The sequence below is a fragment of the Oncorhynchus keta genome, chromosome 12 (genome assembly GCF_023373465.1).
Source record: "Oncorhynchus keta strain PuntledgeMale-10-30-2019 chromosome 12, Oket_V2, whole genome shotgun sequence".
Lineage (NCBI taxonomy): Eukaryota > Metazoa > Chordata > Actinopteri > Salmoniformes > Salmonidae > Oncorhynchus > Oncorhynchus keta.
Window position 1 is genome coordinate 9,051,630 of NC_068432.1, and position 26,620 is coordinate 9,078,249.

A 26,620-nucleotide genomic window follows, 5' to 3' on the forward strand; every position below is an offset into this window, starting at 1 on the left:
GGTACAAAATGGTCTATATCCACAGGCAAACGAGTCCTATATCGATGATTACCTCGAGAGGCCGCTCAGCAAGGAAGAAGCTACTGCTCCAAAACCGCCATAGAAAAGCCATACTACAGTTTGGGGACAAAGATCCTAGTTTTTGGAGAAATGTCCTCTGGTCTGATGAAACAAAATCGAACTGTTTGGCCATAATGACCATTGTTATGTTTGGAGGGGAAAAGGGGGAGGCTTTCAAGCCGAAGAACACCATCATGTTGTGGGGGTGCTTTGCTGCAGGAGGGTCTGGTGCACCACTAGAACACCTGGGAAGGACACTGCAGGGCAAATCGGTTTGCAATTTGAAGTGGTACATATGTGGGACAACCTACTAAAAAGTGACAGGTTGCATAAACAAGGAGCATAGACAGGTTGCACAAGTAAACAAGGGTGCAAATCGGTTCTCAGTGTGAGCTGGTACATATTTAACCTTCTATATTCATTGTGACAGGTTGTACAAGTAAACATAGCAAAAGAACCCGGGAATCGAACCTGCCGCGGCGGTGAGAGCGCCGAATCCTAACCACTAGACCACCAGGGAAGGGTACTACAGTGTAATTCGTTTCCCAGTTTGAAATGGTACATATAGTTGAAGTCGTAAGTTTCCATCCACTTAGGCTGGAGTCATTAAAACCTGTTTGTCAACCCCTCCCCACATTTCTTGCTAACAAACGATCGCTTTGGCAGACGGTTAGACATCTACTTTGTGCATGACACAAGTCATTTTTCCAACAATTGTTTACATTGGGATTATTTCACTTATAATTCACTGTATCACAAATTCAGTGGGCCAGAAGTTTACATACAATAAGTTGGCTGTGCCTTTAAACAGTTTGTAAAATTCCCGAAAATGATGTCATGGCTTTAGAAGCTTCTGATAGGCTAATTGACATCCTTTGAGTCAATTGAGGAGTACCTGTAGATGTATTTCAAGGCCTACCTTCAAACTCAGTGCCTCTTGCTTGACTCCATGGGAAAAGCAAAGGAAATCAGGCAAGACCTCAGAAAAAGAAAATGTAGACCTCCACAAGTCTGGTTCCTCCTTGGGAGCAATTTCCAAACGCCTGAAGGTACCTCGCTCATCTGTAGAAACAATAGTACGCAAGTATAAACACCATGGTATGACGCAGGCGTCATACCGCTCAGGAAGGAGACGCGTTCTCTCCTAGAGATGAACGTACTTTGGGTCGAAAAGTGCAAATCCATCCCAGAACAACAGCAAAGGACCTTGTGAAGATGCTGGAGGAAACAGGTACAAAATGGTCTATATCCACAGGCAAACGAGTCCTATATCGACATACCCCGAGAGGCCGCTCAGCAAGGAAGAAGCTACTGCTCCAAAAACCGCCATAAAAAAAAGCCATACTACAGTTTGGGGACAAAGATCCTAGTTTTTGGAGAAATGTCCTCTGGTCTGATGAAACAAAAATCGAACTGTTTGGCCATAATGACCATTGTTATGTTTGGAGGGAAAAGGGCTTTCAAGCCGAAGAACACCATCATGTTGTGGGGGTGCTTTGCTGCAGGAGGGTCTGGTGCACCACTAGAACACCTGGGAAGGACACTGCAGGGCAAATCGGTTTGCAATTTGAAGTGGTACATATGTGCGACAACCTACTAAATTCATAGTGACAGGTTGCACAAGTAAACAAGGAGCATAGACTATTTCCCTGACCGGGAATCGAACCCGGGAAGATAATACAGTTCGGCGGTGAGAGCGCCGAATGCACTAACCACTAGACCACCAGGGAAGGATAATACAGTGCAAATCGGTTCTCAGTGTGAGCTGGTACATATGTGCGATAACCTTCTATATTCATTGTGACAGGTTGTACAAGTAAACATGTAGCAAAAGAGTAGTTCCCTGACCGGGAATCGAAGGCCGCGGGCGGTGAGAGCGCCCGAATCCTAACCACTAGACCACCAGGGAAGGGTACTACAGTGCATCTGTTTCCCAGTTTGAAATGGTACATATAGTTGAAGTCGTAAGTTTCCATCCACTTAGGCTGGAGTCATTAAAACCTGTTTGTCAACCCTCCCCACATTTCTTGCTAACAAACGATCGTTTTGGCAGACGGTTAGGACATCTACTTTGTGCATGACACAAGTCATTTTTCCAACAATTGTTTACATTGGGATTATTTCACTTATAATTCACTGTATCACAAATTCAGTGGGCCAGAAGTTTACATACAATAAGTTGGCTGTGCCTTTAAACAGTTTGTAAAATTCCCGAAAATGATGTCATGGCTTTAGAAGCTTCTGATAGGCTAATTGACATCCTTTGAGTCAATTGGAGGAGTACCTGTAGATGTATTTCAAGGCCTACCTTCAAACTCAGTGCCTCTTTGCTTGACTCCATGGGAAAAGCAAAGGAAATCAGGCAAGACCTCAGAAAAAAATGTAGACCTCCACAAGTCTGGTTCCTCCTTGGGAGCAATTTCCAAACGCCTGAAGGTACCTCGCTCATCTGTAGAAACAATAGTACGCAAGTATAAACACCATGGTATGACGCAGGCGTCATACCGCTCAGGAAGGAGACGCGTTCTCTCTCCTAGAGATGAACGTACTTTGGGTCGAAAAGTGCAAATCCATCCCAGAACAACAGCAAAGGACCTTGTGAAGATGCTGGAGGAAACAGGTACAAAATGGTCTATATCCACAGGCAAACGAGTCCTATATCGACATACCCCGAGAGGCCGCTCAGCAAGGAAGAAGCTACTGCTCCAAAACCGCCATAAAAAAAGCCATACTACAGTTTGGGGACAAAGATCCTAGTTTTTGGAGAAATGTCCTCTGGTCTGATGAAACAAAAAATCGAACTGTTTGGCCATAATGACCATTGTTATGTTTGGAGGGAAAAGGGGGAGGCTTTCAAGCCGAAGAACACCATCATGTTGTGGGGGTGCTTTGCTGCAGGAGGGTCTGGTGCACCACTAGAACACCTGGGAAGGACACTGCAGGGCAAATCGGTTTGCAATTTGAAGTGGTACATATGTGCGACAACCTACTAAATTCATAGTGACAGGTTGCACAAGTAAACAAGGAGCATAGACTATTTCCCCTGACCGGGAATCGAACCCGGGCCGCGGCGGTGAGAGCGCCGAATCCTAACCACTAGACCACCAGGGAAGGATAATACAGTGCAAATCGGTTCTCAGTGTGAGCTGGTACATATGTGCGATAACCTTCTATATTCATTGTGACAGGTTGTACAAGTAAACATGTAGCAAAAGAGTAGTTCCCTGACCGGGAATCGAACCCAGGTCGCGGCGGTGAGAGCGCCGAATCCTAACCACTAGACCACCAGGGAAGGGTACTACAGTGCAATTCGTTTCCCAGTTTGAAATGGTACATATAGTTGAAGTCGTAAGTTTCCATCCACTTAGGCTGGAGTCATTAAAACCTGTTTGTCAACCCCTCCCCACATTTCTTGCTAACAAACGATCGTTTTGGCAGACGGTTAGGACATCTACTTTGTGCATGACACAAGTCATTTTTCCAACAATTGTTTACATTGGGATTATTTCACTTATAATTCACTGTATCACAAATTCAGTGGGCCAGAAGTTTACATACAATAAGTTGGCTGTGCCTTTAAACAGTTTGTAAAATTCCCGAAAATGATGTCATGGCTTTAGAAGCTTCTGATAGGCTAATTGACATCCTTTGAGTCAATTGGAGGAGTACCTGTAGATGTATTTCAAGGCCTACCTTCAAACTCAGTGCCTCTTTGCTTGACTCCATGGGAAAAGCAAAGGAAATCAGGCAAGACCTCAGAAAAAAATGTAGACCTCCACAAGTCTGGTTCCTCCTTGGGAGCAATTTCCAAACGCCTGAAGGTACCTCGCTCATCTGTAGAAACAATAGTACGCAAGTATAAACACCATGGTATGACGCAGGCGTCATACCGCTCAGGAAGGAGACGCGTTCTCTCTCCTAGAGATGAACGTACTTTGGGTCGAAAAGTGCAAATCCATCCCAGAACAACAGCAAAGGACCTTGTGAAGATGCTGGAGGAAACAGGTACAAAATGGTCTATATCCACAGGCAAACGAGTCCTATATCGACATACCCCGAGAGGCCGCTCAGCAAGGAAGAAGCTACTGCTCCAAAACCGCCATAAAAAAGCCATACTACAGTTTGGGGACAAAGATCCTAGTTTTTGGAGAAATGTCCTCTGGTCTGATGAAACAAAATCGAACTGTTTGGCCATAATGACCATTGTTATGTTTGGAGGGAAAAGGGGGAGGCTTTCAAGCCGAAGAACACCATCATGTTGTGGGGGTGCTTTGCTGCAGGAGGGTCTGGTGCACCACTAGAACACCTGGGAAGGACACTGCAGGGCAAATCGGTTTGCAATTTGAAGTGGTACATATGTGCGACAACCTACTAAATTCATAGTGACAGGTTGCACAAGTAAACAAGGAGCATAGACTATTTCCCTGACCGGGAATCGAACCCGGGCCGCGGCGGTGAGAGCGGAATCCTAACCACTAGACCACCAGGGAAGGATAATACAGTGCAAATCGGTTCTCAGTGTGAGCTGGTACATATGTGCGATAACCTTCTATATTCATTGTGACAGGTTGTACAAGTAAACATGTAGCAAAAGAGTACCACGGAATCGAACCCGGGCCGCAGCGGTGAGAGCGGAATCCTAACCACTAGACCACCAGGGAAGGGTACTACAGTGCAATTCGTTTCCCAGTTTGAAATGGTACATATAGTTGAAGTCGTAAGTTTCCATCCACTTAGGCTGGAGTCATTAAAACCTGTTTGTCAACCCCTCCCCACATTTCTTGCTAACAAACGATCGTTTTGGCAGACGGTTAGGACATCTACTTTGTGCATGACACAAGTCATTTTTCCAACAATTGTTTACATTGGGATTATTTCACTTATAATTCACTGTATCACAAATTCAGTGGGCCAGAAGTTTACATACAATAAGTTGGCTGTGCCTTTAAACAGTTTGTAAAATTCCCGAAAATGATGTCATGGCTTTAGAAGCTTCTGATAGGCTAATTGACATCCTTTGAGTCAATTGGAGGAGTACCTGTAGATGTATTTCAAGGCCTACCTTCAAACTTCAGTGCCTCTTTGCTTGACTCCATGGGAAAAGCAAAGGAAATCAGGCAAGACCTCAGAAAGAAAATGTAGACCTCCACAAGTCTGGTTCCTCCTTGGGAGCAATTTCCAAACGCCTGAAGGTACCTCGCTCATCTGTAGAAACAATAGTACGCAAGTATAAACACCATGGTATGACGCAGGCGTCATACCGCTCAGGAAGGAGACGCGTTCTCTCTCCTAGAGATGAACGTACTTTGGGTCGAAAAGTGCAAATCCATCCCAGAACAACAGCAAAGGACCTTGTGAAGATGCTGGAGGAAACAGGTACAAAATGGTCTATATCCACAGGCAAACGAGTCCTATATCGACATACCCCGAGAGGCCGCTCAGCAAGGAAGAAGCTACTGCTCCAAAACCGCCATAAAAAAGCCATACTACAGTTTGGGGACAAAGATCCTAGTTTTTGGAGAAATGTCCTCTGGTCTGATGAAACAAAAATCGAACTGTTTGGCCATAATGACCATTGTTATGTTTGGAGGGAAAAGGGGGAGGCTTTCAAGCCGAAGAACACCATCATGTTGTGGGGGTGCTTTGCTGCAGGAGGGTCTGGTGCACCACTAGAACACCTGGGAAGGACACTGCAGGGCAAATCGGTTTGCAATTTGAAGTGGTACATATGTGCGACAACCTACTAAATTCATAGTGACAGGTTGCACAAGTAAACAAGGAGCATAGACTATTTCCCTGACCGGGAATCGAACCCGGGCCGCGGCGGTGAGAGCGCCCGAATCCTAACCACTAGACCACCAGGGAAGGATAATACAGTGCAAATCGGTTCTCAGTGTGAGCTGGTACATATGTGCGATAACCTTCTATATTCATTGTGACAGGTTGTACAAGTAAACATGTAGCAAAAGAGTAGTTCCCTGACCGGGAATCGAACCCGGGCCGCAGCGGTGAGAGCGCCGAATCCTAACCACTAGACCACCAGGGAAGGATAATACAGTGCAATTCGTTTCCCAGTTTGAAATGGTACATATAGTTGAAGTCGTAAGTTTCCATCCACTAGGGCTGGAGTCATTAAAACCTGTTTGTCAACCCTCCCACATTTCTTGCTAACAAACGATCGTTTTGCAGACGGGTTAGGACATCTACTTTGTGCATGACACAAGTCATTTTTCCAACAATTGTTTACATTGGGATTATTTCACTTATAATTCACTGTATCACAAATTCAGTGGGCCAGAAGTTTACATACAATAAGTTGGCTGTGCCTTTAAACAGTTTGTAAAATTCCCGAAAATGATGTCATGGCTTTAGAAGCTTCTGATAGGCTAACTGACATCCTTTGAGTCAATTGAGATGTACCTGTAGATGTATTTCAAGGCCTACCTTCAAACTCAGTGCCTCTTTGCTTGACTCCATGGGAAAAGCAAAGGAAATCAGGCAAGACCTCAGAAAGAAAATGTAGACCTCCACAAGTCTGGTTCCTCCTTGGGAGCAATTTCCAAACGCCTGAAGGTACCTCGCTCATCTGTAGAAACAATAGTACGCAAGTATAAGCACCATGGGATGACGCAGGCGTCATACCGCTCAGGAAGGAGACGCATTCTCTCCTAGAGATGAACGTACTTTGGGTCGAAAAGTGCAAATCCATCCAAGAACAACAGCAAAGGACCTTGTGAAGATGCTGGAGGAAACAGGTACAAAATGGTCTATATCCACAGGCAAACGAGTCCTATATCGACATACCCCGAGAGGCCACTCAGCAAGGAAGAAGCTACTGCTCCAAAACTGCCATAAAAAAGCCATACTACAGTTTGGGGACAAAGATCCTAGTTTTTGGAGAAATGTCCTCTGGTCTGATGAAACAAAAAATCGAACTGTTTGGCCATAATGACCATTGTTATGTTTGGAGGGAAAAGGGGGAGGCTTTCTGCCGAAGAACACCATCATGTTGTGGGGGTGCTTTGCTGCAGGAGGGGTCTGTGCACCACTAGAACACCTGGGAAGGACACTGCAGGGCAAATCGGTTTGCAATTTGAAGTGGTACATATGTGCGACAAACTTACCAAATTCATAGTGACAGGTTGCACAAGTAAACAAGGAGCATAGACTATTTCCCTGACCGGAATCGAACCCGGGCCGCACAGTGAGAGCGCCTGACCGTAACCATCAGGACCACCAGGGAAGGGTACTACAATGCAATTCGTTTCCCAGTTTGAAATGGTACATATAGTTGTGTCGTAAGTTTCCATCCACTTAGGCTGGAGTCATTAAACCTGTTTGTCAACCCTCCCCACATTTCTGCCAACAAACGATCGTCGCAGACGGTTAGACATCTACTTTGTGCATGACACAAGTCATTTTTCCAACAATTGTTTACATTGGGATTATTTCACTTATAATTCACTGTATCACAAATTCAGTGGGCCAGAAGTTTACATACAATAAGTTGGCTGTGCCTTTAAACAGTTTGTAAAATTCCCGAAAATGATGTCATGGCTTTAGAAGCTTCTGATAGGCTAATTGACATCCTTTGAGTCAATTGGAGGAGTACCTGTAGATGTATTTCAAGGCCTACCTTCAAACTTCAGTGCCTCTTTGCTTGACTCCATGGGAAAAGCAAAGGAAATCAGGCAAGACCTCAGAAAGAAAATGTAGACCTCCACAAGTCTGGTTCCTCCTTGGGAGCAATTTCCAAACGCCTGAAGGTACCTCGCTCATCTGTAGAAACAATAGTACGCAAGTATAAACACCATGGTATGACGCAGGCGTCATACCGCTCAGGAAGGAGACGCGTTCTCTCTCCTAGAGATGAACGTACTTTGGGTCGAAAAGTGCAAATCCATCCCAGAACAACAGCAAAGGACCTTGTGAAGATGCTGGAGGAAACAGGTACAAAATGGTCTATATCCACAGGCAAACGAGTCCTATATCGACATACCCCGAGAGGCCGCTCAGCAAGGAAGAAGCTACTGCTCCAAAACCGCCATAAAAAAGCCATACTACAGTTTGGGGACAAAGATCCTAGTTTTTGGAGAAATGTCCTCTGGTCTGATGAAACAAAATCGAACTGTTTGGCCATAATGACCATTGTTATGTTTGGAGGGAAAAGGGGAGGCTTTCAAGCCGAAGAACACCATCATGTTGTGGGGGTGCTTTGCTGCAGGAGGGTCTGGTGCACCACTAGAACACCTGGGAAGGACACTGCAGGGCAAATCGGTTTGCAATTTGAAGTGGTACATATGTGCGACAACCTACTAAATTCATAGTGACAGGTTGCACAAGTAAACAAGGAGCATAACATTTCCCTGACCGGGAATTGAAGAGTGAGAGCACCGAATCCTAACCACTAGACCACCAGGGAAGGATAATACAGTGAAAATCGGTTCTCAGTGTGAGCTGGTACATATGTGCGATAACCTTCTATATTCATTGTGACAGGTAGCACAAGTAAACAAGGAGCATAGACTATTTCCCTGACCGAATCGAACCCGGGCCACGGCGGTGAGTGCCGAATCCTAACCACTAGACCACCAGGGAAGGATAATACAGTGGTACATATGTGCGATAACCTTCTATATTCATTGTGACAGGTTGTACAAGTAAACATGTAGCAAAAGAGTAGTTCCCTGACCGGGAATCGAACCCGGGCCGCGGCGGTGAGAGCGCCGAATCCTAACCACTAGACCACCAGGAAGGGTACTACAGTGCAATTCGTTTCCCAGTTTGAAATGGTACATATAGTTGAAGTCGTAAGTTTCCCATCCACTTAGGCTGGAGTCATTAAAACCTGTTTGTCAACCCCTCCCCACATTTCTTGCTAACAAACGATCGTTTGGCAGACGGTTAGGACATCTACTTTGTGCATGACACAAGTCATTTTTCCAACAATTGTTTACATTGGGATTATTTCACTTATAATTCACTGTATCACAAATTCAGTGGGCCAGAAGTTTACATACAATAAGTTGGCTGTGCCTTTAAACAGTTTGTAAAATTCCTGAAAATGATGTCATGGCTTTAGAAGCTTCTGATAGGCTAGTGGTATCCTTTGAGTCAATTGGAGGAGTACCTGTAGATGTATTTCAAGGCCTACCTTCAAACTCAGTGCCTCTTTGCTTGACTCCATGGGAAAAGCAAAGGAAATCAGGCAAGACCTCAGAAAGAAAATGTAGACCTCCACAAGTCTGGTTCCTCCTTGGGAGCAATTTCCAAACGCCTGAAGGTACCTCGCTCAATTTCGGACGTCTAGTAAGGGACCGTACATTTGCAATATGGACTTTCTCACTAACCATACAGGTACTGCCGAATTCTTCCCTTAAGGTATGCAAGGTCAAGTTTTCGTTTTTTTGTCTTATTTCTTGTTTGTTTCACAATAAAACGTATTTTGCATCTTCAAAGTGGTAGGCATGTTGTGTAAATCAAATGATACAAACCCCGCAACAATCTATTTAAATTCCAGGTTGTAAGGCAACAAAATATAAAAAATGCTAAGGGGGTGAATACTTTTGCAAGCCACTGTAGCCCCTGTTATTATGCTCAGTGCATTATATGACTTGCTTTAACCATTCATAAAGGTGGGTGTTAACTGGGGACGATGTTTTGACTTTAGGTTTTACATGACACATACAGTACCTACTCAAGAGATTCTTTCTTTTACTATTTTCTACATTATAGAATAATATAGAAAACATTAAACTATGAAATTACACATTGGGATTCGTGTAGTAACCAAAAGTGTGAACAAACCAAAATATATTTTATCACTTAGTGTCACCAGAAAAGCACCATCACACCACCTCCTCCATGCTTCACGGTGGGAACTACACATGCGCAGATCATCCATTCACCTATTCTGCATCTCACAAAGACACAGCGGTTGGAACCAAAAACCTTACATTTGGAATCATCAGACCAAAGGACCGATTTCCACCGGTCTAATGTCCAATGCTTGTGTTTCTTGGCCCAAGCAAGTCTCTTCTTCTTATTGATGTCCTTTAGTCGCGGTTTCTTTGCAGAAATTCGACCATGAAGGCCTGATTCCATATGTGTTATTTCATAGTTTTGATGTCTTCACTATTATTCTACAAGGTAGAAAATTGTTTTTTTTAAATACACTGCTCAAAAAAATAAAGGGAACACTAAAATAACACATCCTAGATCTGAATGAATGAAATATTCTTCTTAAATACTTTTTTCTTTACATAGTTGAATGTGCTGACAACAAAATCACACAAAAATTATCAATGGAAATCAAATGTATCAACCCATGGAGGTCTGGATTTAGAGTCACACTCAAAATTAAAGTGGAAAACCACACTACAGGCTGATCCAACTTTGATGTAATGTCCTTAAAACAAGTCAAAATGAGGCTCAGTAGTGTGTGTGGCTTCCACGTGCCTGTATGACCTCCCTACAACGCCTGGGCATGCTGGAGGATGTTGCAGGCAGCAGAACGTTCTCCACGGCGTCTCCGGACTCTGTCACGTCTGTCACATGTGCTCAGTGTGAACCTGCTTTCATCTGTGAAGAGCACAGGGCGCCAGTGGCGAATTTGCCAATCTTGGTGTTCTCTGGCAAATGCCAAACGTCCTGCACGGTGTTGGGCTGAAAGCACAACCCCCACCTGTGGACGTCGGGCCCTCATTACCAACCTCATGGAGTCTGTTTCTGAACGTTTGAGCAGACATGCACATTTGTGGCCTGCTGGAGGTCATTTTGCAGGGCTCTGGCAGTGATCCTCCTGCTTCTCCTTGCACAAAGGCAGAGGTAGCGGTCCTCCTGCTGGGTTGTTGCCCTCCTACGGCCTCCTCCACGTCTCCTGATGTACTGGCCTGTCTCCTGGTAGCGCCTCCATGCTCTGGACACTACGCTGACAGACACAGCAAACCTTCTTGCCACATCTCGCATTGATGTGCCATCTTGGATGAGCTGCACTACCTGAACCACTTGTGTGGGTTGTAGACTCCGTCTCATGCTACCACTAGAGTGAAAGCACCGCCAGCATTCAAAAGCGACCAAAACATCAGCCAGGAAGGATAGGAACTGAGAAGTGCTCTGTGGTCCCCACCTGCAGAACCACTCCTTTATTGGGGGTGTCTTGCTAAATGCCTATAATTTCCACCTTTTGTCTATTCCATTTGCACAACAGCATGTGAAATTTATTGTCAATCAGTGTTGCTTCCTAAGTGGACAGTTTGATTTCACAGAAGTGTGATTGACTTGGAGTTACATTGTGTTGTTTAAGTGTTACCTTTATTTTTTTGAGCAGTGTACATTTACATCCTGGAATGGGTCGGTGTGTCCAAACTTTTGACTGGTACTGTACATGGAATTAATTTCAGAGCACTCTGAGATTAGACTCCCAAGTGCCTTTTAGTCACTTGAGTGCATTGGTGGGAGACCTGTTCATAGAGGAGTTCACAAAGGATTTCTGAAGTCTTGATAGGTTGGGAAACTGTAGGGGAGACTGTTGGGGTAACTACTGTATTTGATTGATTATGTTATTATCTATTGATTGCCTTTTGTATTTGATGTGTGTATTTTGTGTGCAAAAACAAAAAACAGTAAATATAGGTAAACTGTTATTTGATTTCTAATCCAGGAAACCTGGTGACTGGCTTTGATTAAATAGTAGCCCATAGTCTGTTCAACTCTTCTGCGGCTGCTGACCATGTGACTCATTTTCAATATCTATATTTTCCCTATTCTGTCTCTTCTGCAGTCTTCTTTTTTATTTATCTCTCATTGCTGCTTTGTATCTTTTGATCTCTCTTTGACTCTCTCACTCTCTGTTCTGTACTTTCAGGATTTCAGTGTGTGATGAGGACAAGTTCCGCCACAATGAGTTCATCGGTGAGACGCGCATCCCCCTCAAGAAACTCAAGCCCAACCAGACCAAGAACTTCTACAACTGCCTGGAGAAACAGCTACCTGTAAGTTATCTCCAAATTGCCTTTTTCATCTACCCATTTAAAACCAAAATGAAGCATATCCAGGAAAATTAAGCATATCCTAAGTTAAATAGCTTATTTTGTCTCCACTGCTAAGTTAAAAGAATTTTATTTTATGTGCAGATATTTTGCCTAAATACCTTGTGTTGAAAGACAGCAATACTGTATGTATCCTGTCATAATTTTTAAAAAATGTTTTCACCTTTATTTAACCAGGTAGGCTAGTTGAGAACAAGTTCTCATTTACAACTGCGACCTGGCCAAGATAAAGCAAAGAAGTGTGACACAAACAACAACACAGAATTACACATGAAATAAACAAACATACAGTCAATAACACAATAGAAAAAGTATATACGGTGTGTACAAATATGGTAAGATAAAAGAGGTACAATAAATAGGCCATAGTGGTGAAATAATTACAATATAGAAATTAAACACTGGAGTGATAGATGTGCAGAAGATGAATGTGCAAGTAGAGATACTGGGGTGCAAAGGAGCAAAAGAAAATACAAAATAACAATATGGGGATGAGGTAGTTGGATGGGCTATGTACAGGTGCAGTGATCTGTGAGCTGCTTTGACAGTTAGTAAGGGAGATATGAGTCTTCATCTTTAGTGATTTTTGCAATTTGTTCCAGTCATTGGCAGCATAGAACTGGAAGGAAAGGCAGCCAAAGGAGGAATTGGCTTTGGGGGTGACCAGTGAGATATACCTGCTGGAGTGCGTGCTACGGGTGGGTGCTTCTCTGGTGACCAGTGAGCTGAGATAAGGCGGGGCTTTCCCTAGCAAAGACTTATAGATGACCTGGAGCCAGTGGGTTTGACGACGAATATGAAGCGAGGGACAGCCAACGAGAGCATACAGGTCGCAGTGGTGGGTAGTATTTGGGGCTTTGATGACAAAACGGATGGCACTGTTATAGACTGCATCCAATTTGCTGAGTAGAGTGTTTGGATGCTATTTTGTAAATGATATCGCCGAAGTCAAGGATTGGCAGGATAGTCAGTTTTACTAGGGTGTGTTTGGCAGCATGAGTGAAGGATGCTTTGTTGTGAAATAGGAAGCTGATTCTAGATTTAATTTTGGATTGGATTTGCTTAATGCGAGTCTGGAAAGAGAGTTTACAGTCTATCCAGACACCTAGGTATTTGTAGTTGTCCACATATTTTAAGTCAGAACTGTCCAGAGTAGTGATGTTGAACAGGTGGGCAGGTGCGGGAAGCCATCGGTTGAAGCACATGCATTTAGTTTTACTTGCATTTAAGAGCAGTTGGAGGCCACGGAAGGAGAGTTGTATGTCACTGTAGCTCCTGTGGAGGTTTGTCATCACAGTGTCCAAAGAAAGGCCAGAAGTAAACAGAATGGTATCGTCTGCGTAGAGGTGGATCAGAGAATCACCAGAAGCAAGAGTGACATCATTGATGGATACAGAGAAAAGAGTCGGCCTGAGAATTGAACTCTGTGGCGGCCCCATAGAGACTGCCAGAGGTCCGGACAACAGGCCCTCCGTCTGAGAAGTAGTTGGTGAACAGGCCGTCTGTCTGAGAAGTAGTTGGTGAACCAGGCGAGGCTGTCATTTGAGAAGCCAAGGCTGTTGAGTCTGCCGATAAGAATGGGGTGATTGACAGAGGCGAAAGCCTTGGCCAGGTTGATGAATACAGCTGCACAGTACAGTCTGTTATCGATGGCGGTTATGATATTGTTTAGGACCTTGAGCGTGGCTGGGGTGCACCTATGACCAGCTCGGAAACCAGATTGCGTAGCGGAGAAGGTACGGTGGGATTTGAAATTGTGGGTGATCTGTTTGTTAACTTGGCTTTCGAAGACCTTAGAATGGCAGGGTAGGATAGATATAGGTCTGTAGCAGTTTGGGTCTAGACTGTCTCCCCCTTTGAAGAGGGGGATGCCCGCGGAAGCGTTCTAATCTTTGGGGATCTCAGACGATACGAAAGAGAGGTTGAACAGACTAGTAATAGGGGTGGCAACAATTTTGGCAGATCATTTTAGAAAGAGAGGGTCCAGATTTTCTAGCCCGGCTGATTTGTAGGGGTCCAAATTTTGCAGCTCTTTCAGAACATCGGCTATCTGGATTTGGGTGAAGGAGAAATGGGGAGGCTTGGGTAATTTCCTGTGAGGGGTGCAGGGCTGTTGACCGGGGTAGGGGTAGCCAGGTGGAAAGCATGGCTATTCGTAGAAAAATGCTTATTGAAATTCTCCATTATCGTGGATTTATCGGTGGTGAACGTGTTTCCTAGCCTCAGTGCAGTGGGCAGCTGGGAGGAGGTGCTCTTATTCTCCATGGACTTTACAGTGTCCCAGAATGTTTTGGAGTTTGTGCTACAGGATGCAAATTTCTGCTTGAAAAAGCTAGCCTTTGCTTTCCTAACTGCCTGTGTATATTGGTTCCTAACTTCCCTGAAAAGTTGCATATCAGGGGGGCTATTCGATGCTAATGCAGAACGCCACAGGATGTTTTTGTGCTGGTCAAGGTCAGTCAGGTCTGGAGAGAACCAATGGCTATTTCTGTTCCTGGATCTACATTTTTTGAATGGGGCATGCTTATTTAAGATGGTGAGGGAAGCACTTTTAAAGAATAACCAGGCATCCTCTACTGATGGAATGAAGTCAATATCCTTCCAGGATACCCGGGCTAGGCCTGCTCGCTGAAGTGTTTTAGGGAGCGTTTGACAGTGATGAGGGGTGATCGTTTGACCGCAGACCTATTACGGACTGAGGCAATGATCGCTGAGATCCTGGTTGAAGACAGCAGAGATGTATTTGGAGGGCAGGTTGGTTAGGATGATATCCCTGAGGGTGCCCATGTTTACAGATTTGGGGTTGTATCTGGTAGGTTTATTGATAATTTGTGTGATATTGAGGGCATCAAGCTTAGAGTGTAGGATTTCCGGAGTGTTAAGGATGTCTCAGTTTTGGTCACTTAATAGCACGAGCTCTGACGATAGATGGGGGGCAATCAATTCACATATGGTGTCCAGGGCACAGATAGGGGCAGAAGGTGGACTATAGCAAGTGGCAACGGTGAGAAACATGTTTCTGGAAAGGTGGATTTTTAAAAGTAGAAGCTCAAATTGTTTGGTCACAGACCTGGATAGTAAGACAGAACTCTGCAGGCTATCTCTGCAGTAGATTGCAACTCTGCCCCCTTTGGCAGTTCTATCTTGTTGGAAAATGTTATAGTTAGGGATTCAAATTTCAGAGTGTGCTAAAGCAGTGAATAAAACAAACTTAGGGAGGAGGCTTAGCATGCATGAAACCAAGGCTTTTACGGTTACAGAAGTCAATAAATGAGAGCGTCTGGGGAATGGGAGTGGATCTAGGCACTGCAGGGCCTGGATTAACCTCTACATCACCAGAGGAACATAGTAGGATAAGGGTACGGCTGAAGGCTTTAAGAACTGGTCGTCTAGCACGTTCGGAACAGAGAGTAAAAGGAGCAGGTTTCTGGGCATGGTAGAATAGATTCAATGAATAATGTACAGACAAAGGTATGGTAGGATGTGAATACAGTGGAGGTAAACCTAGGCATTGAGTGACGATGATAGAGGTATTGTCTCTAGAGACACCATTTAAACCAGTTGAGCTCACCGCATGTGTGGGAGGTGGAACAAACGGGTTAGCTAAGGCATATTGAGCAGGGCTGGAGGCTCTACAGTGAAATAAGACAATAATCACTAACCAAAACAGCAATGGACAAGACATATTGACATTAGGGAGAGGCATGCGTAGCCGAGTGATCATAGGGTCCAGTGAGTAGCTTGGCGGGCTGGAGACATGGCGATTCAGACAACTAGCGGGCCGGGGATAGCAGATGGGCCTTAGAGGGACGTCGCAACGGAATAAGTCTGTTGTAGCCCCCTCGTGCGGTTACGTCGGCAGACCAGTCGTGATGGATCAGCAGGGCTCTGTGTAGTAAAAGGGTCCAGGCCAATTGTCAAAGTAGGTATTGTAGCCCAAGGAGTGGCTGATGGACCTCTTCAGCTAGCTGGGAGATGGGCCTAGCATAGGCTAGCTCCAGGCTAATTTGTGCTTGCTTTCGGGACAAAGATGTTAGCCAGGAGTAGCCACTCGGATAGCAGCTAGCTAGCTGTGATGATCCATGTGAAAAGGTCCAGAGCTTGTGGTAGCAATCCGGAGATATGGAGAAGAAGAAGTCAGATATGCTCTGGGTTGAATCGCGCTGTGCAGACTGGCTCAGGAGCCTGACTGCAACGCAATTTTGGATTAGAAATAATACATGATGGACCTTAAAACTATACTATTCTCCTGTATCTTAGTCCATTTTGCTCTGACATCACTCATCCATATGTATTTAGTCTTAATTCATTCCTACTTAGATTGGGGGGTATTGGGTATGTTGTGTAATTTGTTAGATATTACTCGTTAGATATTACTGCACGGTCGGAGCTAAAAGCAAAAGCATTTCGCTACACCCGCAATAACATCTACTAATCACCTGTATGTGACCAATAAAATTTGATGTGATTTGAAAACATTTCATATACCTGTACATCCCCTTTTAACACACTGTAAATTAACTTCATGAAAAAACCACAGACATTTCAATGGAGCACCAATTACTGAGGGCTCAGTTCAACACTGCCTCTCTCCCTGAATTAAGCAGGTTTACAACATTAAGAACCGGAGAGAATGACAGTCTCTCATAATCTACACAAGGAATTATATTTACTCATGGGCTTTTAACAAGGACTGGCCATGGATGCCCGAGGCATTTGTTTTACTCACGAGCTACTTAGCGCACTGGAGGATGTTTCTAGCTATTGTTGTTATTTTACAGTACTGTCGCTAGTCATGTAGCTCCACCTTAATTGGAATTTAACTCAAGCTCTACGAAATGGATACTTATTTGAGCTGCAACAATTGATCCTCCAAACTTTCTCCACATCTGGGTTGCTGTTTCCAAGAACCTTAGTTTGGGAGCTTTCCTTCTTACGAAAGACTGATTGATAGGGATAAGCCCTTAATTAATATTCAATCTTTTATCCGAGCGTGTCGTTAAAATCTCCTAATTTCATCGGGTTTAAGAGCGCTCACAGAAATGTGTTTTCTCTTACCATCAACAGCACTGGATGGAATCTGCTCTGACTACTCAGAGAAGGCTTAGCCCAGTCTGACTGAGCATCACTGTCTTTCTTTCCATGCTGGCTTTACAACATGCAGCCTTTTCATCAGCCTGTGGATTACTGAGCTACGTGCTGACATTATGTGTGTTAATGTGCTGACCTTCATGTCTTAAAGTAATGATGGACTGTCATTTCTCTTTGCTTATTTGAGCTGTTATTGCCATAATATGGACTTGGTCTTTTTCGAAATATGGCTATCTTCTGTATACCACACTTACCTTGTCACAACACAACTGATTGGCTCAAACGCATTAAGAAGGAAAGAAATTCCACAAATTAACTTTTAAGAAGGCACACCTGTTAATTGAAATGCATTTTAAGTGACTACCTGCTCATGAAGCTGGTTGAGAGAATGTCAAGAGTGTCCAAAGCAGTCATCAAGGCAAAGGGTGGCTACTTTGAAGAATCTCAAATATAAAATGCAAGACAGCTTTGCGTTTTTAATGAGAGAAGATATGCAAAGCTTTTGATTTTAGGCCTGAGACTTCATCTCGGGCATAACAACACCATGCCAATATACAATGGGGCAAAAAGTGTATTTAGTCAGCCACCAATTGTGCATATTCTCCCACATAAAAATATGAGAGAGGCGTGTAATTTTCATCATAGGTACACTTCAACTATGACAGACAAAATGAGGAAACAAAATCCAGAAAATCATATTGTAGGATTTTTAATGAATTTATTTGCAAATTATGGTGGAAAATAAGTATTTGGTCAACTCCAAACAGGCAAGATTTCTGGCTCTCACAGACCTGTAACTTCTTCTTTAAGAGGCTCCTCTGTCCTCCACTCGTTACCTGTATTAATTTCACCTGTTTGAACTTGTTATCAGTATAAAAGACACCTGTCCACAACCTCAAACAGTCACACTTCAAACTCCACTATGGCCAAGACCAAAGAGCTGTCAAAGGACACCAGAAACAAAATGTAGACCTGCACCAGGCTGGGAAGACTGAATCTGCAATAGGTAAGCAGCTTGGTTTGAAGAAATCAACTGTGGGAGCAATTATTAGGAAATGGAAGACATACAAGACCACTGATAATCTCCCTCGATCTGGGGCTCCACGCAAGTTCTCACCCCATGAGGTCAAAATGACCACAAGAACGGTGACCAAAAATCCCAGAACCACACGGGGGGACCTAGTGAATGACCTGCAGAGAGCTGGGACCAAATTAACAAAGCCTACCATCAGTAACACACTACGCCGCCAGGGACTCAAATCCTGCAGTGCCAGACATGTCCCCCTGCTTAAGCCAGTACATGTCCAGGCCCATCTGAAGTTTGTTAGAGAGCATTTGGATTTTCCAGAAGAAGATTGGGAGAATGTCATATGGTCAGATGAAACCAAAATATAACTTTTTTGGTAAAAAATCAACTCGTCGTGTTTGGAGGACAAAGAATGCTGAGTTGCATCCAAAGAACACCTTACCTACTGTGAATCATGGGGGTGGAAACATCATGCTTTGGGGCTGTTTTTCTGCAAAGGGACCAGGACGACTGATCCGTGTAAAGGAAAGAATGGGGCCATGTATCGTGAGATTTTGAGTGTAAACCTCCGCCCATCAGCAAGGGCATTGAAGATGAAACGTGGCTGGGTCTTTCAGCATGACAATGATCCCAAACACACTGCCCGGGCAATGAAGGAGTAGCTTCGTAAGAAGCATTTCAAGGTCCTGGAGTGGCCTAGCCAGTCTCCAGATCTCAACCCCATAGAAAATCTTTGGAGGGAGTTGAAAGTCTGTGTTGCCCAGCAACAGCCCCAAAACATCACTGCTCTAGAGGAGATCTGCATGGAGGAATGGGCCAAAATACCAGCAACAGTGTGTGAAAACCTTGTGAAGACTTACAGAAAACTTTTGACCTCTGTCATTGCCAACAAAGGGTATATAACAAAGTATTGAGAAACTTTGGTTTTGACCAAATACTTATTTTCCACCATAATTTCCAAATAAATTCATTAAAAATCCTACAATGTGATTTTCTGGATTTTTTTTCTAATTTTGTGTGTCATAGTTGAAGTGTACCTATGATGAAAATTACAGGCCTCTCTCATCTTTTTAATTGGGAGAACTTGCACAATTGGTGGCTGACTAAATACTTTTTTGCCCCACTGTATCGTTCAAACACTGGCTTCTCTGGCATTTGCTCTCTTAAATAGAACATATACAAACCTCAAACATTCTGACAATTCAGTGTGCATTCCATTTGATCTGTCCCCCCACCAACTTCCAGTTTACTATGTCAAGCTTTCTTTCTCTTTATACTCTCGCTCTCTCTCTCTCTCTCTCTCTCCATCCATTGCCCTCTTTGGTCTGCATTTTGTTTTGTTGTTATTTTTTTAAGTTTAAACCCGGAGGCTATCTAAGGGTGTCTCTGTGAAGCCCTGTGCAAACGCTCTATGAGGGTTACGTAAACGAGACAGAGTAGTCACACAGCGGGGCTGGAATCATTAGAGACGCTTCCTGCACAGCCAATTAGCTAGCGTCATTAGCAGAGAATTATGGGCAAAGTGCATTTCCGATAAGGTGGAAAGTGAGTTGGAAAATTTGCACATCTTAGATTTTGAATGTAATCGAGACGAATAGGCACACGGTATTAAAGGAACTGCGAAGAGTTGCTCTGTCCCTGTGCAGTCACTCCTGACAAGTATGGACTTGGACTATCATGCATGGAGATTGATTATAAGTGTGTTCCAAGAAGTCCACAGCAATACTTATTTTGCGAATCAAACTCGATTGGGTTCCCAATCTGATCAATGGACATTTTGCATTTGGAAAAGAAGCCCATCTAAAAAAGCCCTTACTTGGTCATTAACCCTAACTGGTGGAGCTGCTATGTATATCCCACTCAGTCCCCTCCACTAGGTTCCTCATGTAATGGGTTGTGGGTGTGAATTGTAACTATTGTAACTTCTGGTGACTGCAAGTGTTCCTCTAAACTGTTGATCAACTGTTGGACCTCATGAAGAGCCACCTTGGATCAAAATGTTCTAAATAATGGTGGTATAGTATACGGTATATAATGGGCTGTTCGTAAGACTGTTTCTATCGAGCACGACACCTTCACTATGCTCCTTTCCTTTGACCACTGTGTGTCCCCACTCCTTTGCCCGCAGATTGACAAGACAGACGACAAGTCCCTGGAGGAACGAGGGCGCATCATGATCTCCCTCAAGTACAGCTCACAGAAGTCTGGCCTGGTGGTGGGCATCGTCCGCTGTGCCCACCTCGCCGCCATGGACGCAAACGGCTTCTCAGACCCCTATGTCAAAACGTGAGTTTGTCACACAGCACATGTTCCCAAACGCATGTACTTCAGACCTCTAGTTGTACTGATTTTTACTCATCATCCCTTAGGTCTATATGGAATCAATCTCTGGTTTATAATTTTCTCTGTTTTTATTAAACAAATGAAAGTTAATTCCATTTGGAAATGTTGAATGATACACTACTAGACCAACACATTTGATCCTGGTGTTGAAAAACAGGCAAAGATGCAACTCTGCATCTCCTATCTGCCAATATGTAATGATGCAAGAAATTCAGATTACCATGCACTCACAAGGAAAATTACACAAGAAAAATAATTACATAATTTACATTTGGCCAAAATTCCTTGCTATGCCTAGGGCTTACAATCATTATCCAATTGCCAGCAGACCAGAGCAAGATCCAAATGGAGTCCATGGAACAGAACAGATAGCAGCAGTGTTTCGGCAGTGAATCTCCGGTGATTACTCCTCAACATGAAAGAGATGTACTGAGCAAGAGGCCATCCTGAGGGCTGCAATTATGAACAAGTGTTCTTTTAATCACACCTGAACATTACTGCACTTCTTTCATCTCGCTGAACGATGGAAGTGAAATGAACACATGGCTCTGGTGTGAACTCGAAATAACAAAGGAGGAAGAAGACTCATTGGAAGAGAGGATGGCAATTCTAACCAACAATTGAGAACCGCTCCCCAAAGCCCGAAAGACTCGCAGCCCAGATTTACAAATGTCCTCTTTTGCGGGCTTGGAAGGAGATCTGTGTCCCAAATGGCACCCTATTCCCTATATAGTGCATTACTTTTGTCCAGAGGGACCTGGTCAAAAGTAGTACACTACATAGAGAAGCAGTGGAAAAGTATGTTCTGTTGAATAGAGAAGGAGAGCTGAAATGGTTATCCTGTCTTCCAACACCCAGTCGTTATGTCATGGCTGTCTAACACATCATGTAGTGGCTGTCTGGCTTCAGAAGGCTGCCAGACACTGAGTCGCTCCACCCCACTGTGTTAATGAAACGCTGGGCTTTTGTACTTGGCTGGTAGCCCCTTTGTACACACACACACCAGTTGTTAGGGCAGTGGTCCCACCAAGTGTTACACGTGGTCGAGGGCTAACATTTGATTGACAGGCTGGGTGAATGTATGACAAGCATTACATGTTGGTGAGAATAGAGATTCTAATACTTTATACCACAGCGTTGTTGTATACTCGTTTCTGATTGGCGACAAGGGCATTCTGGAATGGACATTAAAACCAGACAATGGGACAGTTGGAAAAGATATTGGTGCACCTTGCAATCATGACACAATATTGCATCATAATTGCAAGGTGTCCCAATATCTTTTCCAACAGTCCCGTTGTCTGGTTTTAAAGTCCATTATGTGCTTACACGTGCAGAACGTACTTGCTACAAAGTTACAGAAAGCTAAACCAACAACTACACAAACTGAAATTGGATACATTGTAAACGGAAGTCCAACGAGGAAAAAAACTTAGCCAGCTTGCATTGATTTGTTTTTGCAGATCATGGAGCATCTGATGACTTAACATGTTGAATGATGAACATGAATTTATCCCCACCGCTGCCAAATCCTCCCATATATTCTAGTTTGACCAGCTGTTTTCAGCAACTGCTATTTTTGAATTCGGGTTGTCATATTGGCAGGTTTGCTAGCCACAAACTATTTAGCTAACTTCTAGCCTTGTGTTTGATATGCAATGTGATCTCCTCGTAATTAACAATCAGTGTTTGATGTGCATGTGACAAGTAAAGTTTGTTTTGATATGTTGACGGGTGTTCTGACGAGAAGGCAAACTTTCTAGCTATGCCAGGCAAAATCGGGCATTATCATCTTATTGTTATGGATGTATCCATATGAATGTCAATAGAAAACAGCTACTTTGCTATTATTCTGGCTGCAGAGGTCGTGACTTTGTTAGCCTTAGCTAGTTAGCAAGCAAGGGATAAGAACGTTGCCAGCGAGCATTGCAACGGAAGATAAAGCATGAGCGACTGCATGGCGTCCATAAATATCGAACTAGTCAAACGAATGACTGGGATGAGAAAGTTTCGAATTTGCTTTAAAAAATGAAAATATCAACAATTATTTTCTATTTCTACCAGGTGCTTTCATATTTCTTTCTTTTGCAACTGTGGTATAAGTGGGATAAACAGATTAAACAAATGCAACAGAATAACCTTTGCTGTTATTCTGGCTGCAGAGATCGTGACTGTATAGCTAGTTGGCTAGCTAGCAGCAAGCAAGGATAAGAACGTTGCCACTGAGCATGGCAACGGAACATTAAAAAAACAAACGACTGGGTTGCGTCCCTAAATAGGGGTGGGAGGGCCAAGAGACCCGAGGTGGCTGAATGGAGTGCTCAGGTTTGGATGTAGGGTTTGAGCATAGCCTGAAGGTAGGGAGGGGCAGTTCCTCAGGCTGGTCCATAGGTAAGCACCATGATCTTGTAGAGGATGCAAGCTTCGACTGGAAGCCAGTGGAGTGTGCGGAGGAACGGAGTGACATGAGAGAACTTGGGAAGGTTGAAAATCAGGTAGGCTGCAGCATTCAGAATAAGTTGCGGGGGTTTGATGGCACAAGCGGGAAGCCCAGCCAAGAGCGAGTTGCTGTTGTCCAGACGGGTTTTGGACCTGTGCCACTTCATGTATGAGGTAGCGTCATACTCTACGGATGTTGTAGAGCATGAACCTGCATGAGCGAGTCACTGCTTTGATGTTTGCAGAGAATGACAGGATGTTGTCCAGGGTCATTGTAAGGTTCTTTGCACTCTGCGAGTGTGACACTATCAACCGTGATGGAGAGGTCTTTGAGTGTGAAGGCCTTCCCGGGAGGAAGAGCAGCTCCGTCTTGTCAAGTTTGAGCTTGTGGTGGTGGACCGACATCCAAGTTGAGATACCTGCCAAGCACGCAGAGATGCGTGTTGCCACCTGGGTGTCAAAAGGAGGGAAGAAGAAAAGTAGTTGAGTTTCATCCACATAGCAATGATAGGAGAGACCATGTGATTATATGACGGAGCCGAGTGACTTGGTGTATAGAAAGGAGACGGCCTAGAACCGTGCCCAGGGGGACACCAGTAGTGAGTGTACGTGGTACAGACACAGATCCTCTCCATGTCACCTGGTAGGAGCGGCCTGCCAGGTAAAATCCAATCAAAGAATGAGCCTGGGATGCCCTGCCCTGAGAGGGTGGAAAGGAGGATCTGATGGTTCAGGGTGTCAAAGGCAGCAGGTAGATCTAGGAGCATGAGAACAGAGGAGAGGGAGTCAGCTTTGGCAGTGCAGAGAGACTCCGTGACAGAGAAGAGAAGTCTTGGTTGAGTGACCCGTCTTGAAGCCTGACTGACATGTTAGGGTAAAGAAGATTGTTTGAATTATCCCAGATTATACACTGCTCAAAAAAATAAAGGGAACACTAAAATAACACATCCTCGATCTGAATGAATGAAATATTCTTATTAAATACTTTTTTCTTTACATAGTTGAATGTGCTGACAACAAAATCACACAAAAATGATCAATGGAAATCAAAATTATCAACCCATGGAGGTCTGGATTTGGATTCACACACAAAATTAAAGTGGAAAACCACACTACAGGCTGATCCAACTTTGATGTAATGTCCTTAAAACAAGTCAAAATGAGGCTCAGTAGTGTGTGTGGCCTCGGTCGAGTCCAGGGCCAGCTGGAAACCCAAAACACACTGGAAGGGGGTCAACACAGTGGAGGATTGACATAGAGAGTTCTGGGCATACTCTGCTCAAGGAAGGAAACGTGCCCACTCACCCTGCTGGTCCTGTGACTCCTCAGAAACCTCAGAAACTCAGGATGTGAATTGGGGGCCACGGTCTGATGTCTTCCGGAAGGCCATAATGCCGGAAGAGTGCCTCAGCAACCTGGAGAGCAGTGGGAAGACCAGGAAGAAGGATTTATCGACATGACTTGGATAATCTACCCACTACCACCAGAAGGGGGAAGGTCAGTAACAAAGTCGATGGATAGATGGGACCAAGGTAGCTGAGGCACGGGAAGCGGCAGGAGCCTCCCTGCTGGAGCATTCCAGGAGGGACTTGGTTTGAGCACACACACATACGCATACCGCGTAACATCCTGCACCAAGGTGGGCCACCGGTATTTCTCAGTGATGGAATGGATGGTGCGAGAAATAACTGGATGTCCAGTGACGACAGCTGTGTGTGCCCAGGTCAGCGGCTGTTCCCTTATCCCTGTGGGAATGCACGGGAAGACAATTCAGGGGTGCGGGCTCCCCCTCTAGAGCCTGGCAGATGTCCACATCTACATCCCAAACCACCGGACCCACGACTAGGGAGGTTGGGATTATGGGTGCCCTCTGGACAGGAGCCTCACCTGAATTGTAGATACGGGACAGGGCATCGACCTTGATGTTCTTAGAACCTGGGAGATAGGTCAGCGTGAAGCCAAACCTGGTGAAGAAGACGGCCTGGCGCGGATTCAGTCTCCTCGCTGTCTGTATGTACTCAAGGTTCCAATGTCCGGTGAGGATGATGAATGGTTCCTTGGTACCCGCCAGCCAGTGTCTCCAGTCCTCTAATGCCAACTTCACCGCCAAGAGCTCCCAATCGCCAACATCATAATTCCTCCCTGCGGGGAGGAGAAGAAAGCACAAGGATACCATTTTCTTGGGTCCCACTGTCTTTGTGCCAAACTGCCCCCATTCCCACCTCCGATGCATCTATCTCAACCACAAAAGGTAGCATGGGAGACCAAACCAACCTACAAAGCCCACCCTTGGGGAGGGAGGTGAGAGGGGTGGCGACGACGCTGAAGTTCCTGATGAAGCGCCAGTCAAATTTGGCAAACCCTAAAAAAAATTGTAACACCTTGATGGTGGTTGGGACTGGCCATGACCTTATCGCATCTACCTTTTTGTCCTCCACCCTCACTCCCCAAGGGCTGATTTGGTAGCCTCTGGTGGAATTGGTACTTCTTCGCCTTGACGAATAGGTGGTTTGCTAAGAGGAGTTCCGATACTGCTCGAACGCGAGTGATGTGATCTTCCAGGTTGGTCGAGAAGATCAGAATATCATTGATGTACACAATCACTTGACGTCCAAGCATGTCCCTGAACACCTCATTGACAAATGCCTGGAACACTGACTGAGCATTGGCTTAGCCAAAGGGCATAACCAAGTACTCGTAGTGACCAGACATCGTGTTGAACGCCGTCTTCCACTCCTCCCGGATGTGACTGAGATTGTAGGCACTCTGCAGGTCCAGTTTGGTGGAGAACCGGGCCCCGCGGAGCTACTCGATGGCTGACTGCACCAGCGGGAGAGGGTACCGATACTTCGTGGTGATGTCATTGAGTCCACGGTAATACGGTGATACAAAGGCGTAATCCTCCCTCCTCCTTGGCCACGAAGAAGAAACCAGCCGACACAGGGGACTTGGACCTGCGGATGAAACCCTTTTGGAGCGCCTCTTGAATGTAGTCCTCCATGGCCTGGGTCTCAGCCACCGACAGAGGGTAGACGCATCTGCGCGGAGCTGTAGCACCGTAAAACGGGTCAATTGCACAGTCCCAGGGGCGATGAGGAGGGAGACAGGTAGCGCGGCTCTTGGAGAATACCTCCCTTAGATCCTGATTTTCCTCTGGGATGTTGGGCTGGAGAGCAACCACAGGACTCTCAACAGACGTGGAACCACAGGGGACAGGAAAGCAGGTCCTCCAGCATTCAGGTGACCAGTCGTTATTCTCATCCACGACCATGGGATTGTAGGGTTATGGCGCTGAAGCCAAGGTAGGCCGAGAATAATCTTGTGGACTGGTGCACTGGTAATGAAGGGGATGTTTTCCTGGTGATTGGGCTCCAGGGTGAGTGGTTAGTGATGTGTATGGTGTTTCCGGATCCTAGAGGCCAACAGTTGAGACCTTGAACCGAAAAGGAGAGGAGAGCGGGTAGGTAGTATTATTGAGAGAGGAGGCAAGGGTCTGATCCATAAAGTTCCCCGCGGTGCCGGAATCCATTAAAGCTGTAGACACATGGCATAAGGGACAGTCAGCCAGAGTGATGGGTACTAAAAAAAATTGTCTAACAGGAAGAGCAGT

At 44.8% G+C, this 26,620-nt stretch overlaps 1 protein-coding gene and 5 non-coding genes across 10 annotated transcripts in view; 1 reads left to right on the forward strand and 5 right to left on the reverse strand.

Annotated features, from left to right (window-relative positions):
* LOC118390929 (double C2-like domain-containing protein beta) overlaps positions 1-26,620 on the forward strand; it is a 320,447-nt gene that overhangs the window by 277,638 nt on the left and 16,189 nt on the right. For all 5 annotated transcript variants that reach the window (XM_035781772.2, XM_035781776.2, XM_035781773.2 and 2 more), the window contains 2 exons: positions 11,927-12,053; positions 20,357-20,514. In XM_035781772.2, coding sequence (XP_035637665.1) covers positions 11,927-12,053; positions 20,357-20,514 — 285 coding nt within the window. The remainder of the gene's footprint in view (positions 1-11,926; positions 12,054-20,356; positions 20,515-26,620) is intronic.
* Positions 3,099-3,171, reverse strand: trnae-cuc (transfer RNA glutamic acid (anticodon CUC)). The gene has a single exon. It is a non-coding gene; the product is annotated as a tRNA-Glu (tRNA).
* trnae-cuc (transfer RNA glutamic acid (anticodon CUC)) lies at positions 3,281-3,352 on the reverse strand. Its single transcript has one exon. It is a non-coding gene; the product is annotated as a tRNA-Glu (tRNA).
* trnae-cuc (transfer RNA glutamic acid (anticodon CUC)) lies at positions 5,853-5,925 on the reverse strand. The gene has a single exon. It is a non-coding gene; the product is annotated as a tRNA-Glu (tRNA).
* On the reverse strand, positions 6,035-6,106 carry trnae-cuc (transfer RNA glutamic acid (anticodon CUC)). Its single transcript has one exon. It is a non-coding gene; the product is annotated as a tRNA-Glu (tRNA).
* trnae-cuc (transfer RNA glutamic acid (anticodon CUC)) lies at positions 8,744-8,815 on the reverse strand. Its single transcript has one exon. It is a non-coding gene; the product is annotated as a tRNA-Glu (tRNA).